This window comes from Scyliorhinus torazame, chromosome 9 (genome assembly GCF_047496885.1).
Source record: "Scyliorhinus torazame isolate Kashiwa2021f chromosome 9, sScyTor2.1, whole genome shotgun sequence".
In the NCBI taxonomy this organism is placed as follows: domain Eukaryota; kingdom Metazoa; phylum Chordata; class Chondrichthyes; order Carcharhiniformes; family Scyliorhinidae; genus Scyliorhinus; species Scyliorhinus torazame.
The window spans coordinates 219,102,702-219,120,522 of record NC_092715.1 but is presented as its reverse complement, the minus strand read 5'-3'; the positions used below and the strand labels follow the sequence as shown (position 1 = coordinate 219,120,522).

The window sequence follows — 17,821 nt, the reverse complement described above, 5'->3', positions numbered from 1 at the left end:
AGCCTCTAGGAACTGGAAAGGGCTGGTTTGGGGGGGTGGGGGGTGGGGGGGGGGGGGGGCGGTGGAGCACTGGGTCTCGCTCTACGCAGATGACCTGCTCTTGTACATTTCGGATCCATTGGAGGGGATGGGGGAAGTAATGCGAATCTTGGGGGAATTTGGCATTTTTTCGGGGTATAAATTGAACATGGGGGAAAGCGAGATGTTTGCGATTCAGGCAAGAGGGCAGGAGAAGAGACTGAGAGAGCTGCCACTTAGAATGGTAGGGAAGAGCTTTTGATACATGACATCCCCGCACGCTTTGGACAGAGCACAAAGGCAGCTTCTGTAGGTGTAACATTGACTTTAATAACCAAAGGAGTTCATGCACGTGCCCTAGCCCCTAAAACTCATCTGTGCCCTGCACCCGTGCCAACTTACTCAGTGTCTAATTGTTTGGCCGTACGGGACCTTTGACTACGCTAGGTGGTTCCCCAGACGGTATATAGCAAAACTGGAGGTGGACTCCTGCGATTCCTGCCCTCTGACACGGGATCCCTTTGGCGGCCGTTTCCTGGCGCGTCCTGGCCTAGATGGACCAGGCTGCGGGCTCCGGGCGACTGGGATGGTGAGCTGCCAGCCTGTCCTGCCCATTGCCCACCCGATGCACCTGGGACGGAAGGTGGGGAGCCCGAGGTGTTAAGGTGTTCTGGGACCTCCCCTACAATGGGACCTGGAACGGGCCCCAGCACACCTCCTCCTCCCTCGGGGTGCCCGATGGCCCCCAGGCCTCTACATGGATGGGGGATGCGAACGGACTGGCCATCCGACGCCCCCCCCCGACATCTGGCGCTGCCAGTCCTGGAGGCCCGTGCTGGTATCGGCAGGGGTCTGCAGGTTTGCAGCCATGGAGCTCAGGGGGTTGGCAATCCCTGTCTGTGACTGTGCGACGCCGGCTCGCACATGAGCAATGGCGCCGATGCCCTCAGCGAAGGCCTACTGAGACTGGGCCATGGCCTGCTGAGACTGGTCTATGGACTGCTGAGACTGGGCTATGGCCTTCAGAGACTGGGCCATGGCCTGCTGAGACTGGGCCACGGCCCTTCAGAGACTGTGCCACGGAGTTGAGCCCCTCTGCCATCTGCCGCTGGCTCTGGCTCATGGCCTCCTGTGAGAGGGCAGCCATGTCCTGGGCCACAGATGCCACCTGTACGGAAAGCCCCAGGCCTCGCAAACCGCTCCCCATGTCTGACACCGTCGCACCCATTGCCTCCACCCCGGATGCCATCCGTGCGGTGTCGGCCTGGGTGGCACGCAATGACCGGCACCACTGCCAGCTCCTGGACGCGGGTGGACTCCTCCACCTGCAACTGCAGCCGCCGCAAGCTGGCCGTCACCCTCTTCGCTCGTCCCAGGTTCGGGTGGTTGCATCGAACCTATGGGTGGGTGTGGTAACTCCAGGAACCCGGGATCCATCTGGGCGGCAGATGTTCACATGCTCCCGGCTGCCCTCCGACCACCCGGCCCCTCTGCTGCTCCTACCTCCACCTGCTGTACCGGGACAGCTGTGTTGTGCGCACCAGTGAGTGTACCAGACGCCTCATCACTAAAGCGCCCAACCGAGGTGAGCGTCTCTGCGATGGTGGAGGGTGTTGGTGACAGCAGTGGCGTTGTGTCGTGCGCATCGTCCGACTCTGAGTCCATGGCACTTTGGGGTGGCGATTCGTCTCCACCCATCCAATCTGTGTCACTGTCCTGTATTTCAGTTTCCTGGGTAGTGGTGTCCTGGGTAGGGGTGTCCTGGGTTGTGGTTTCGTGGCTCGGCTGTGACGGTGGCCTGTGGCAGCCCCTCTCGTCACTGGGTGGCACACGCCTGCGTTGCCGCACCCGCATGAGACGGGGGCGCCGTCTCCCTGTTGCTGCAGGTCTCTCCGTCTCCCGTGGTCTCCAAGGGGCATCGTTGCGGGGCGTCGCATGCCAGAGGGTCCGGGTCTCTCCATCTCCCATGGTCTCCGAGGGGCATCGTGCGGGCGTCGCATGCCAGAGGGTCCGGGTCTCTCCGTCTCCCGTGGTCTCCGAGGGGCATCATGCGGGCGGTCTGCATCTGCGGGGATGAGTGCCTCGACGTTTGCTCCTGCAATACACAATGAAGCATGCCTGGTTAGACAGTGATCAGGTGATATGGGGGAGGAGGGATATGGGGGAGGGGGGATATGGGGGATATGGGGGAGGGGGGATATGGGGATGGACTGTCGGTGGCTCACTTGCTGGTGGGCCCCCGACCTCTGCATCAGCAACCTCCCGGTCCTCAGATCCGCCAGCCAGTTCCAGGGCCCTTTCCTCATGTTCGATCAGTGGCCTATCATTCAGCTGGGCCTCCTCCTGTCCTCACATGATCCCCGGTGTTGTGTGCGCGCTTCTCCTGTGGGGGGTGGTGGCAGGGGTAAAAGGCAACAGTGTTAGACAGGTATATGAATGCACGCCATCATTTGCGCATGTATTGCAGAGGTTAAGTTTAGGGCTGGATTCACTTGGGGATATGGGGGAGGGGGGATATGGGGGAGGGGGGATATGGGGGAGGGGATATGGGGGAGAGGGGATATGGGGGGAGGGGGGATATGGGGGATGGGGGATATGGGAGGGGGGATATGGGGGAGGGGTGATATGGGGAGGGGGATATGGGGAGGGGGATGTGGGGGAGGGGGGATGTGGGGGAGGGGGGATAAGGGGGTGGGGGATATGGGGAGGGGGATATGGGGAGGGTGGATATGGTGGATATGGGGAGGGGGATATGGGGGAGGGGGGATAGGGGGGATATGGGGGATATGGGGAGGGGGATATGGGGGAGGGGGGATATGGGGGATTTGGGGGAGGGGGGATATGGGAGGGGGATATCGGGGAGGGGGGATATGGGGAGGGGGGCTATGGGGGATATGGGGAGGGGGATATGGGGGATATGGGGAGGGGGAATATGGGGAGGGGGAATATGGGGAGGGGGGATATGGGGAGGGGGCTATGGGGGATTTGGGGGAGGGGGATATGGGGTGGGGGGATATCGGGGAGGGGTGATATGGGGATATGGGGAGGGGGGATATGGGGAATATCGGGGAGGGGGGATAATGGGGGATATGGGGAGGGGGAAATGGGGGAGGGGGGATATGGGGCTATGGGGAGGGGGGATATGGGGAAGGGATATGGGGGATATGGGGAGGGGGAATATGGGGGAGGGGGGATATGGGGAGGGGGTATATGGGGAGAGGTGGGATATGGGGAGGCCGGATATGGGGGATATGGGGGATGGGGGATATGGTGTATATGGGATCTGGGGGATTAAGGGGAGGGGGGATATGGGGAGGGGGGATATGGGGGAGGGGAAATGGGGGATATGGGGGGGTGATATGGGGGAGGGGGGATAATGGGGAGGGGGATATGGGGGAGGGGGGATATGGGGGAGGGGGGATATGGGGGAGGGGGGGATATGGGGGGAGGGGGGATATGGCAGAAAATGGTGGAGGGGGTATATGGGGGATATGAGGGAGGGGGATATGGGCGAGGGCGATATGGGGAGGGGGATCTGGGGGACATGAGGGAGGGGGGATATGGGGAGGGGCATATGGGGGATATGGGGGAGGGGGGATATGGGGTATATGGGGGAGGGGGGATTTGGGGGATATGGATATCGGGCAGGCGGGGGGCTCACCCTGTCTGCCCCTGGCGAGGTCGTTCACTTTCTTGTGGCATTGGGTGGTCTGTCCGTGGTGTCAGGGCCACAGCGCTGACGGCCTCTGCCACCTCCCTCCACAGACGCCGGCTGTGGCGTGGGGCGGCCATGTCCAGGATACAAGGCCTCCCTCCTTTGCTCCACTGCATCCAGGAGCGCCTCAATATCGCGGGACTGGAACCTCGGGGCTGAGCGGCGGGCGGCCATCCGGTCGGGTCTTCTGGTCGGGTGAGGGGAGCAGCGAGTCTTATGAGCCGTCACGCATGAACCACGTGAGCCAGCGCGGATAGCGTCACGTCGCTGCTAGCCCATTCCGGGCCGGAGACTTTGCGACGTTTGGTGGCGGCGCGATGCAGGTGGGATTTGCGCCGTTTTGGGCACCGGTCGGCGGACATCGCGCCGATAACGGAGAATTTCGCCCCTGATTCTGAACCACTTGATCAATCGCCTCCATGGCCGCCACCGGAAGTCCCTTGTTCACATTTTCAACCAGCAGCTGAAGATCGATCTTCATTTATGATTAGATCAAAACTCCATAATTTGTTCAAGCAATCGTTTACAACATGCAAAAGGATAGAAGATCCCCTTCGTGATAATGCTGCTTGGTTATGATTGCTAAATTTAATTCAGTACATTTACTATGACAATGTTAAATTCAGAGGCAGTGAGATGAAACAATCACACTGCTTCATGCTTATCAAACCAGTGAGTGCCTCTACCAAATTACATTGCTGAGCATTACACTGCTTTAATAAAGCACCATAAAACTCTTAAACCGACTGATTCAGGGACACAACCCACTGATTCTGGTCTTTAAATAAGACATTGAATAAAACTGAAAAAAAATCAGAAGTTCCAGGAGGGAAATTGGACAAGCTCAAAACAATTCTGTAGATTAAATAAACCATCTCATGATGAAGAAATATTAATAATGTATAAAACTGACAAACAAGAGTAATAGCCTACAGCTTTCTTAATCAGATAACACTAGTTAATGTTCTAGATCTTAAACAGCTGCAGAGCATTTTCAATTACATTTCATGATTAGGTAGAAGAAATAATCAGAAAAGCTGATGCAATGAGGGTTAGCACTGCTGCGTCACAACTCCAGGGACCAGGGTTCAATTCCAGTCTTGTTCGTGTGGAGTGTGTACGTTCGCCCTGTGTCAGCGTGGGTTCCGTCTGCGTGTTCTGGTTTCCCCCCATAGTCCACAGGTTAGGTGGATTAGCCATGCCAAAATTGCCTATTAGTGTCCAGGGATGGGCAGATTAGGTTATGTGGATTGGCCGGGATGGGCGGTGAAGGGGACCTAGGTGGGATGCCCTTTGGAGGGTCAGTGCAGACTTGATAGGCCGAATGGCCTCCTTCTGCACTGTATGATTCTAAAACACTGGTTGGATAACATCTGAAGCATTGTGAGTAGTTCTCGGCGTCACACCTTATGAAGAATATTTTGGGCCTTGGTGGGGTCAAAGCATAGGTTTACTAGAATGCTACCAAGGTTGTTATCCCTGGAATTCAGAAGGGTAAAGGATGATTTAATTGACATTTTCAGTTTAATAAGGGAGACAGAGAGAAACTAGGAGAATATTACGAGGTCCTTGGAGACTGGTCGGCAAAGGTGCAAGAAAAATCAGGGAAAAATGTGTCCTGCCAGTTCCCCATTATATTCCCGCCTCCTCCCCCTTTTCCCAAAGGCAGCTTTTGAATGGTGACAGCAACTCACTTGGCAGTGGCAGGAAGCCAATTCAGTTTGTTAAATGGCAATTAGCATCAATTTTCCAAGAGCAATGGTATTTTTCAGCATTGCAGGGGTGGCACATTGTATCAGAACCTCAGCTACTCAAAGGAGGCAGCTCTGCAGTGGAAATCAAAGTGGCACGGAAACATGATGAAGTCTGACCATTTAATGATGCAAACACCAAGCTTGAGGGAAACCATAAACAGAGAATTGGCATTGCCACTGGATTAGTAATCCACAGGCCCAGGCTAATACTCTGGGGACACAGGTTCAAATTCCAACATGGCAACTGATGGAATTTAAGTTCAACTAATAAATCTGGAAACCATCATTGATTGTTGTACAAACCCATCTGATTCTCTCACATGCTTTAGGGGAGGAAATCTGCTGTCCTTACTTGATCTGGCCGATATATGACTCTAGACCCACAGCCATGTTGCTGCCTTAAATGCCCTGTGAAATGGCCTCGCAAGACACTCAGTTGTATCAAACCTCTACAATACCTATAAAATGGAACAAAACTGGATGGACCACCCGATATTGACCTCGGCATCGAAACCAACAATGGCAAAACTAGCACAGTTGACCCTGCAAAGTGCTGCTTATTAACACCTCGTGTTTTGTGCGAAAATTGGGAGAGCTATCGCACAGGCTAGTTAAGCACCAACTTGACATTGTCATACTCACCGATTAATACCCAGACACCACGATCACCTAATCCTGGATATGTCAAGTCCCACTGCAAGATAGATCTACCAGAGGGGGCAGCACAGTGGTATACAGTCTGGAGGAGGGGGTTACCCTGTGAGTTCTCATCAGTGACTGTGGACCCTATGAGTTTTCCTGGCATCAGGTCAAACATGGGCAAGAATATCTGCTAATTACCACCTGCTGCACTGCCCCTCAGCTGATGAATCAGTATTCCTCCAATTGAAAGAAGCAATTAGGTGGCAAGGGCAGAGAATGTAGTCTGGTTAGGGGACTTCAATGTCTATCACAGTTGCTTCATAAATGGTTGAGCTGTCAAAATTCAAAGGGGAATAGCTGATAGATTGGGTCTTCAATAGGAGGTGAGGAAACTATCAAGGGGGAAAAGCTCCTAGCCCTCATCAATCTACCTGTTACAGATACGTCTGATTATGGCAGTTTTGGTGAAGGTTGTCACTGCACAGTCCTAATGGAGACAAAGTCACATATTCACATTGAGGATACTCTGCATTGTATTGTCTGGCATTACAAACATGTCAAACGAGATAGATTTTGAACAAATAGTGGCAAATGAAAATGGACTTGGGAATCCAGGAGGTATTGTTGGTCATCAACAGCAGCAAAATAGGGCGCGATTCAGCGGACCTGCATTAAAGGCCGCTGAACAGTGCGTTTAGCGGGGTGATTCTTGGTGTCTGCATCGCCGAGAAAGACCCTAGGAGCGATTTTCCGAAATGGAGACAGAGTGCTTGCGCCATCGTGAACGCCGTCGCGTCCCACGATGGCGCGAAACGGGTGCGGGCAGTAGCGATTCTAGCCCCTCTAGGGGGCCAGCACGGCACTGGAGCAGTTCACGCCGCTCCAGCCTCCCTTCCCGGCATCAAATGGGCACCGCGCCAACCCGCGCATGAGCAGTTGGGCCGCGCCAACCCAACCCGCGCATGTGCAGTTGGGCCGCTGCAACCCACGAATGCGCGGGAGACTTCCTCAGCGCACCGGCCCCAACTCAACATGGCGTGGGGGTTCAAGGGCCGGCCACGTAATAAAATAGGGCTGGGGCTGGAGAGGCCGGCCCGCCGATTGGTGGGCCCCGATCACGGGCCAGACCCCATCGGAGGCCCCTCCCCGGTGAAGGAGCGTTTTTCCCCGCCCCACAGGCCGCGCAGGCCCCCGACCCTACGCGCAGACTTTCCGCCGGCTACGAGCAGGTGTGAATGGCGCCTGTGGGACTCTGCGGTTTCCGCACGGCCGCTCGGCCCATCAAGGCCGGAGAATCGGCGGCCCCACCCCAGACAGCGGCCCGTGACCGGCACCGCGCCAAACGCGCTGGCGTAAATGGCGCCGATTATCCACTCCTCGGAGAATTGCCTGCCGTCGTCGGACCGGCGCCGCAGGAAAAAATGGTGAGAACGGCTATTCTCCCATATGGCGCGGCATGGGAGAATCGCGCCCCCTATGTTCAATAGCACCTTGTCGGGTTTTTTAGGCCTTGGCGAGGAACTCCCCATCAAGGCTGCATTTTAAGAAATGGCTGAAGGTGCTAGATACTGGCCACTGACGATATTCCAGAAATAGTATTGAAGACTTATTTTCCTGAATTAGCTGAGACCTTAGCAAAGCTGTTCGACTACAATTGCATCAGTGGCATTTACCCGCCAATGTGGAAAATTGCCCAGATTTTCTCTCTTCAGAAAGAGCAGGAAAAATTCAACCCTGCTAGTTACTGCCCCATCAGTTCACTCTTGATCATCAGCTAAGTAATGGAGGAGCTTATCAACATTGCTGTCAAATGGCTCTGAAATAATATAGCTCACTGATGCTCATTTTGGGTTCTGCCAACATCACTCAGCTCCTGACCTCACTACAGCCTTGGTTCAAACATGGAAAAAGGAGCTGAACTCCAAAGGGGAGTTGAGAGTGACTGCCCTTGATATAAAGCATCATTTGACTGAGTGTGCATCAAGATGCCCAAGCAAAACTGGAGTTAACGGGAATTGTAGAGAAAACTCTCTTCTGCTAGAGTCATACCTAGCACAAAGTTGTGTTTGTTGGACGTCAATCATCTTACTTTCAGAACAACACTACAGGAGTGCTTTAGGGCCGTATTCCAGGGCCAATCACCTCTAATTTTTTCATCAATGAACTTCCTCCTGAATAAGTCAGAAGTCAGAGGATATCACCGACAATGCCAGCCAAGCCCACTGAAATGCCACTTGAGGCGGGATCTACCGCGATGTGTTGTATCACAAACAGTTCACCAACACTTGAAGTGATGCAACTCTATTTTATTATAAGGTTAACTATATTAACATACTTGAACTGTGGGTAAATGCAATACCAGCTTTAACTGTTGACCCTTGCCTAGTCCTAACCAGGTGATGCACTCAGCACATGGTGAATGTCTGTGTTGCAGGCTGTGAGCTCTGTGCTCCAAGCTGGCTGCTACTAGAATGAGCGGGAACTCTCCTGTCCCATGTCTTTATAGTGCGTGTGCTCTCACTGGTGATTGGCTGCGGTGTTGTGTATGCTGATTGGTCCCACTGCATGTCCATCAGTGTGTGTGTGTGTGTGGCTGCACCATAATATACTGGTGTATATTATGACATCCCCCCTGCGTGACAATAAATATCGTGTAGTGAATGTACCTGACTATGTGTGTGCGTGTTATTTACATGACTATGTACATGAGGCTAATCTATTTACAGGGGAAGGTGCCGGGTGCAGAGAAATAGGGTGTCACACCAACAACGAAATGAACATTACATACTAACTACTGGAACGATGAAACAGCGTAACAGAACAGATCAAAGAGTCCAACATTGTAAAACTCATAAGTCAAGTCTCTGAGGTGGGCGACGAATTCTGGTTGACCGCCTCACGGGTGGGTCAGGAGCCACCGGCTGAGGAACGGGCTGGGCCACGGCAGAGTGAGGAGGATGCAGAGTATTCGGAATCTCCACATAGTCCAGGTTGGGGACAACAGGGCGCGTGGCACCGGTGGAGGATCACGTAGCGAGCGTGGAACGAGACGAAGGGCACGTCGATTGCGGCGGCGAATGGAACCATCTGGCAGTCGCACCAGGAACGAGCGGGGAGACACCTGCCGAAGAACCACAGCAGTTGCAGACCAGCCACCCTCCGGAAGATGGATGCGGACGTTGTCATCCAGCGTCAGAGCAGGGAGATCAGTCGCCCGAGCGTCATGCACCGCCTTGTGTTGTGCACGAGACTGTTGCATCCGCTGAAGGACCGGAACGTGGTCAAGGACGTGAATGGACAGCACCGTGGTCCTGAGGGCGACAGGCCCATGGAGAGTGGGGCCGAACGATAGGCCAGCAAGGCGAGGTAGAAGTCGGATCCTGCATCGGCAGCCTTGCAGAGGAGCCGTTTGACGATGTGGACGCCCTTTTCCGCTTTGCCATTGGATTGGGGGTGCAGGGGACTGGATGTCACATACACAAAGTTGTACCTGCTGGCAAAGTTGGACCATTCCTGGCTCGCGAAGCAGGGGCCATTGTCCAACATCACAGTGAGTGGGATGCCGTGACGAGCAAAGGTCTCCTTGCAGGCACAGATGACCGCCGATGATGTGATGTCGTGCAGGCGTACAACCTCCGGGTAGTTCGAAAAATAGTCTACAATCAGAACATAGTCACTGCCGAGCGCATGGAACAGGTCACCGCCTACCTTAGACCAAGGGGACATGACCAACTCTGGGGGCTGTAGGGTCTCACGTGGTTGGGCCGGCTGGAACCGCTGACTGGTGGGGCAGTTGAGCACTGTGTTGGCGATGTCCTCATTGATGCTGGGCCAGTACACAGCTTCTCAGGCCCTCCCTCGGCACTTCTCCATACCAAGATGGCCCTCGTGTAGTTGTTCCAAAACGAGCTGGCGCATGCTGTGCGGGATCACGATGCGGTCCAGCTTCAGGAGGACACCATTGACTACTGCCAGATCATCTCTGATATTGTAGAACTGCGGGCATTAGTACTTGAGCCACCCGTCTGTCATGTGGCGCATGGCACGCTGTAGTAGGGGGTCAGCCGCAGTCTCGCGGCGAATGTGGATAAGGCGTTCATCCGTGGCCGGCAGATTGGAGGCCGTGAAGGCCACATGGGCGTCAACCTGGCAGACAAACCCCTCTGGGTCACACGGGGTGTTGACTGCCCTGGACAGAGCGTCGGCTATGATCAGGTCCTTGCCCGGGGTGTATAGGAGGTGGAAATCGTACTGCCTGAGTTTAAGCAGAATGCGCTGGAGGCGAGGGGTCATATCATTCAGTTTTTTTGTATAATGTTGACCAGCGGCAATGGTCGGTCTCGACGGTGAATTGGGGGAGGCCGTACACATAATCATGAAATTTGTCGACCCCAGTCAACAGGCCCAGGCACTCCTTTTCGATCTGCGCGTAGTGCTGTTCTGTGGGGGTCATGGAACGTGACGCATATGCAACGGGGGCCCATGATGAGGCCTCATCGCGTTGCAGGAGCACTGCCCCAATGCCGGATTGGCTGGCATCCGTTAAAATTTTTGTTTCCTTCGTGGGATCAAAAAATGCCAATACCGGGGCCGTGGATAGCTTGGTCTTAAGCGCCTCCCATTCATGCTCATGGGCGGGAAGTCATCGGACGTCTGTCGTCTTCCTGACCAGGTTCCGGAGAGCTATAGTATGGGAGTCGAGGTTGGGGATGAACTTCCCCAGGAAGTTGACCATGCCCAAAAATCGGAGGAACCCCTTCTTATCCGCTGGCTTCTGCATGGCCGTGATGGCTGCCACCTTGTCCGCATCCGGCCGCACACCCAACCGGGAGATGTGGTCCCCTAGGAATTTGAGTTCCGTTTGGCCGAAGGAACATTTGGCTCTGTTGAGGCGAAGGCCTTGGTCCCGTATTCGTTTGAAAACGCGCTGGAGGCGACTGATATGCTCCTGGACCAAATGATGATGTCGTCAACATAGACGCGCACACCCTCAATGCCCTCCATCATTTGCTCCATGATCCGGTGGAATACTTCTGATGCCGATATAATCCCAAAGGGCAACCTGTTGTAGCAGTATCTGCCAAACGGGGTATTAAAGATACACAGCTTTCTGATGGACCAACTAGTTGAATTTGCCAGAATCCTTTCGAAGCGTCAAGTTTGGTGAAGATATTGGCCTGAGCCATCTCGCACATGATCTCCTCGCGCTTGGGAAAAGGTTAATGCTCCCTCATTATGTTGCGTTTCAGATCCTTTGGGTCAATGCAGATCTGGAGCTCGCCGGAAGGCTTCTTTACGCACACCATGGAACTGACCCAGTCGGTTGGTTCCGTCACTCTGGAGAGCACTCCTTGGTCCTGGAGGTCCTGCAGCTGCTGCTTGAGGCGGTCCTTGAGGGGTGCTGGGACTCTGCGAGGTGCATGAACCACAGGCGTGGCATCTTGTTTGAGCAGAATTTTGTAAGTGTATGGAAGCGTGCCCATGCCTTCGAAAACGTTGCGGTGCTGGTCGATTATGACATTGAGTTGCGCCATGAAGTCCGCATCCTGGAAGGCAGTCGTGTCCTCTGGAAAGAGAGAGTGTACTCGTTGAACAAGGTTTAGGAATTTACACGCCTGTGCGCCTAGCAGAGAGTCCTTCGAGGAGCCCACGATCTCGAAGGGAAGGATGGCTTTTCGCGAGTAGTGCGTCACTTCGAGTTGGCATGAACCGGTAGCAGGAATGACGTTGCCATTGTAGTCCACTAGTTGGCAGGTCGATGGAAGAATGGTTGGTTTAACCCCAAGGGTCTGAAGGTTTGACCACGCTAGGAGATTAGCGGAAGCACCAGTGTCCAGGCGGAATCGTATCTGGGATCGGCTGACCGTCGGGGTGGGACACCACTCGTCGTCTGGATCAATGCTGTGCACCGACAGCGGCTGGTGGTTTTGATTCGGGGACAGCCTGTTCTTTGTTATAACAGCGACTCGAAAAGGCTCCCTCGGGTCCTCAGTGTTACTGATCTGTCGGAATCGGACTCGGTGAACGTGGCTTGAATTGCCCGAATGTTCCTGCGAGGCTGACTGAAGCGATAAGAATTGGCAGGCTGAGCTGCTCGACACAGGCAGCATAGTGGCCAAGTCTGCCACATCGTAGGCATTGTCGCGATTTTGCAGGACATTGCCGCTTTAAATGGGCGGAGCCACAGTTGCCGCACGTCGTGACGTCAGTACTCTCATTGCGCCACCGTGCATGCGCGGTGCGGTCCTGTTGATGTTCTCCATACTTCAGGATTCCGGAATGCTGATTAGTTGCAGGTGGGTCTCAGAAGTGCTAGTATGCAACCACTCCTTGTACCATGATGTGTTGGGTGTTCTGGATCACAAACAGGTCACCAACACTGGAAGTGGTGCAACTCTATTTTATTATAAGGTTAACTATATTAACATACTTGAACTGTGGGTAAATGCAATACTAGCTTTAACTATTGACCCTTGCCTAGTCCTAACCAGGTGATGCACTCAGCACATGGTGAATGTCTGTGATGCAGGCTGTGAGCTCTGTGCTCTGAGCTGGCTGCTACTAGTATGAGTGGGAACTCTCCTGTCCCCTGTCTTTATAGTGTGTGTGCTCTCACTGGTGATTGGCTGCGGTCTTGTGTATGCTGATTGGTCCCACTGCATGTCCATCAGTGTGTGTGTGTGTGTGTGTGTGTGTGTGTCTGCACCATAATATACTGGTGTATATCATGACATACCGGTCTCAAGTGGGGGGAGTGCCATTAGATAGCGGGGCTGTTCCCAACTCTACAGGCACCAGGAACAACCCCTCGAATCCTGCCCAGGACAGACTTTTATTTTTGGTCAGATCACGCCATCAGGGCAGCACGGTGGTGCAGTACTTAGCATTGCGGCCTCACAACGCCAAGGACCTGGGGCGGGATTCTCCCCTACCCGGCGGGACAGGCCTTACCGACGCCGAGGAGTGGCGTGAACCACTCCGGCGTCGGGCCGCCGGAAGGTGCGGAATCCTCCGCACCTTCAGGGGCTAGGCCGGCGCCAGCAGGGTTGGCAACGCGCCAGCTGGCGTCAAAGGGCTTGGCACCATGCCAACCGGCGCCGAAGGGCCTCCGCCAGCCGGCGCGGGTTGGCGCATGCACGGGAGCGCCAGCGTGTGCTGGCGTCATCCCAGCGCATACACAGGCGGGGTCTTCTCCACGCTGGCCATAGCGGACCGTTACACCGGCTGGTGCAGAGGGAAAGAGTGCCCCCACGGCACTGGCCCGCCTACAGATTGGTGAGCCCCGATTGCGGGCCAGGCCACCGTGGGAGCTGCCCCGGGGCCAGATCCCCCCGCGCCCCCCCCAAGGACCCCGCAGGTCACCTGCAGAGCCAGGGACCCGCCGAAAGCGAGCGGCCACTCGGCCCATCGCAGGCCGGAGAATGACCAGGGAAACCACTGCCACCACCGATGCGGCACGATTCCCGCCCCCGCCGAAAATCCGGCAGCCGGCGTCGGGGCGGCGGGGCTGGATTCACGCTGCCCCCCCAGCGATTCTCCAGCCCGGCAGAGGGTCGGAGAATCCCGCCCAAGGTTTCCATCCCGGCCCCGGGTCACTGTCTGTGTGAAGTTTGCACATTCTCCACGTGTCTGTGTGGATCTCACCCTCACAACCCAAAAGATGTGCAGGGTAGGTGGATTGGCCCTTAATTGGAAAAAAAGTAATTGGCTACTCTAAATTTATAAAAGAAAAAGATCACGCCCGTCGAACGCTTTCCGTTAAATTGCGCCCTACATTTCTAGCTATGGCAGCATTAGTTCTTAAATTTGTGGCAGCGATTTTCAACCCGCATCGCCATCAGTGAGAATGTCACCCGTGCCAACTTGGCAGTACCAAACTGGCAGTGCCTGGGGCAGTGCCAGGGGGATGTGCCAAGGGCAGGCCCTCGTGGGAGTTCCGTGGGGAGGGGGTTTCCAGTTGTGTGATGGAGGAGGGAGAAATTGCATTGAGGAGAGAAATTGCAGATCCGGGGGGAGCAGCCACTGAGGGTCGCCGGTGGTGGTGGAGCTCCCGATGATTGCCCATTGGGGGGGCAAGGGGAGCCTGATGATTGTCTGCGGTGGGGGCGTGGATCTGCCGATGATTGTCCCTCGAGTGGAGGGGAGCCTCCCATGATTGTCCGAGGGGAGGGTTTCCCCTGATGACTGTCCACAGATGATTGTCTGGGGGGTGGAGAGAGTGCCCAATGTCTCTGTGGTGAGGGCTGGGGATCGTTCAGCTTCAGTTCTGATCGGGGTTCCCTTAAAAGATGGTGTCCCGATCTCTGTGATGCCAACTCTATCAGTCTCTGCTCTGCCAGAGTGACGGCATAAACCACACTCACTCTTTTTTTAAAAGATGCTCAACATCTGAAGAGAAAACTGGCCTGTGCAGCTGGTGAGCTACACACTGGTTTTCAGTCTGAGTCTGACACTTTGACAAAATATGGTGAGATTCTGTCCTGTATCTTCCCATCGGCCTTCGAAATCCCTGGCAATTAACGTCACCTTAACCTGGCATTTTCACAGTACCTTCATTGCAGTGACTACTTGTGACACCAGTAAAGATTATTATTATTGATGTGGATTATTATTATTATTATTATTGTTGTAAGTCCAACCTGCAAGGACCTTTTCACTACAAATCTACCCAAATCTGTTTGTCCTTCATCTGCAAACTCTCACCAACTATCTAATTTCCTTTGTTTTGTCTCTCTTATTAGTCTATCTGTTTTGGCAGCCATCAAAACTTTACTATCATGTGAAATAATTCTGTTCCATGACCATTCTGTGACTTAATTTTATATTGTCACCTATTTAAGCTATGATGTCCATCATGGCTATAACTGCAAGATTAAGCTTTTTCAATCAGAGAGTTGAAGTGTTACTTACAAGCTTTGTGAAACTTGTGCTTTACATCTGCAATTGTAAACGAAGGAAGGATCTGTAAAAAAGTATGCAAGACATTAGCTTTCAACCTTATTTCCTACAAAACCTCTTCATCCTCAGCCTCAATGAACAAGTTGACCTGCCTTCAGAATCTCTCGGTGCTTTTGTCAGATGGGACCTTGAAGCACATACTCAAATCGTGAAAATAGTTCCTTTGTGGAGCTAAGACCATCAGCTGCTTTTGGGTGAAGTGGTAGCTTTACTTTGGCTCTCACCTGTTGCTTTGCAGGCAATTTTCAATTTCAATATATTGGTTCACTCAGGAAATCTTTCACCCTTAGTGTTCATCCAGGCTGTCCTGCTTTGAAGAGATTCTTGATAACTTGATGCATTGGTTCTTGTAGATGAAGCTCTATGGGTAATGAGGATTGAAGGCTTCTAGGAGCCTCTCAAGCAATTCTGTGTCAAGTGGCTTCCTTTGAATCTGGTGCTCATTGATTAAAAATTGTAATTTCAACAGATAAATCGTTCAAGCTTTTAATTTTATTATGGGAGATAGTAATTTTACAAATAATGTTATTTGAATGACATGTAAAGTTAATTGTGAAGGAGATGGATCTGTTGACGGTTTCCAATAAATCAAATCAAGTGGTTAAACAGATAACCAGTAACTGATAAAACTATTGATCACCTCATAATTTGAAATCATGGGTGGGATTCTCTCATCCCGCGGCAGAGTGTCCACACCGTCGTAAACACCGTCGCGTTTTACGACGGCATGAACGGGCCGCTCCCAGGACTCATTCTGGCCCCTATAGGAGGCCAGCATGGTGCTGGAGCGGTTCACGCCACTCCAGCTGCCGATCCCAGCGCGACCTGGGCGCCGTGGCATACGTGCATGCGCAGTGGTGCCGGCGCCAACGCGTGCATACGCAGTGGCCTCCTTCAACGCGCCGGGCCCGACGCATCATGGCGCAGGGCTATAGGGGCTGGCGAATGGGAAATGAGTTCCCCAGCCAGAGAGGCCGGCCCGCCGATCAGTGGGCCCCGATCGCGGGCCAGGTCACATCGGAGCTCCCCAGGGGTCAGAGCACCCCTCCCCCCCACAGGCCGCCACCAGACCCTTCCACGCTGAGTTCCCACCGGCTGAGAGCAGATTAGAACGGCGCCGGCGGGACTCAGCGTTTCCACGACCGCCGTTCGGCCCATCCCAGCCCGAGAATCAGCGGGCCGGCCGCGTAGAGCAGCCCGCGACCGGCGGCGCGCCAACCACACGGGTGCCACCATAAGGGCAGCGTGGCCCGGTCGCGGGGATTCTCCGTCCCGGCCCAGGCCTGAGAGAATCCCGCCCCATATTTTTGCTATGAGATATGTAAACATTTTTAAAAATTTTGTGTTCTATCCTTCACTCTCCATAAACCTCAGATCATCCAAACATAAGCTACTGATATCCTCATTCTGCAACAAGTGCCACTCCCCCATATCTGCTGTTCTTGCTGATCTACATTAGCTTTGCTCCCTCAATGTTTCCACTTTAAAACTCTCGACGCTCAACTTGTGCTTAAATCACTTCATGTACTCCCGAACTCTGTGACACCCAACTCCCTCTCCACCACCTAAACCTCTGCCCCGACCCTGCCCAAACTCTCTGCTCCCAATTCAGACTCTGCCCTCTTTAGCACTTCCAAAACACCTGGCCATTGACGTCTAGTCCCACACTTGGGAATGATCTTCTGCCCTCCCACCTCCTCGGCTCTTAAGGTCGTCCTTGAAACCTGCCTCGTTAATCAATCCTTTGTCCATATCTCCTAATGTTGAGCTCAATGACTGAAATCTTCAAATTAGGCCTCTGTGAAAATACCTTGGGATGTTTTTTAATGAATGCAAGTTGTTGGTTTATTTAAATGTATTTTTGGATATTGGCCTTTGTGCTCTTAACTTTAGGACAGAAGGTCAGGTCGTGAATAAGGAAAGGCACAGATGACTGAAGTGAACCAAGAAAGTCAGGTGGCTTGAAATTACCTGACTCAATCATTTCTCACGTTCGTGATGTCTTTCCTGAAATTGCTTACTGCTTAAACAAACAAAAATAAAAATTGACTGAATTGCTTTCTGATTTTTAAAAGGGCTCCCTTTTTTGTAAAAAGATTTTCCTGATTTTAAGAGCTCCTTTTTGTGGAATTGCTTTTTCTCCGATGCCAATAGACTACTGTCTCTCCATTGAATGTCAGTGACAAATTTCAGTTTAGATGCTGTAACAGAGAACAACCTGCATTCCTTTACCTACTTTCTTTAATTATTCATAATACTCATCAATGTCCATCCAATGAACATTTCACGAGTTGGGCAGGGACATTTGATGGTTTTTCTTCCTAAAATGAAAGCACGTCACAATCAAATTAAAATGGACGGTTGATGAACTTGGATAAATAAACAAGAGCAGTGGGAATTATTTCCGATGACTGAACTTCACACTGCCCTATTTAATATTCATTTCCTAGTTTAAAACACCCAGTGTTAGGGGAGAGTTTAGCATTTAATCGCAAAAAACCCCACCTCACTCACCCGATAGAAACAAGCAGCTTCAGGGCCCTCCTTAGGATATGATTTTTATTTCCACTTCTGTGAGGTGTATTAAGCATTGTTTCACTTGTGGGAACAAATGCATCCAAACACACGGCTATGTGCAGTATTAATCATGCATTATCCTACCTCCGTTCACCCAAAGCAATCTAAATTAATCATGTTTATGAGTCATTCTTGTTCTGCCTGCACCATTAATTAC

The 17,821-nt window shown here is 53.0% G+C and overlaps 1 protein-coding gene across 1 annotated transcript in view; it reads right to left on the bottom strand.

Moving 5' to 3' along the window:
* The window catches only part of LOC140429749 (trans-2,3-enoyl-CoA reductase-like), a 271,730-nt gene that overhangs the window by 235,384 nt on the left and 18,525 nt on the right, over positions 1-17,821 (bottom strand). Inside the window, exon 2 of the mRNA XM_072517113.1 lies at positions 15,040-15,091. Within this exon, the coding sequence (XP_072373214.1) occupies positions 15,040-15,091 (52 nt within the window). The remainder of the gene's footprint in view (positions 1-15,039; positions 15,092-17,821) is intronic.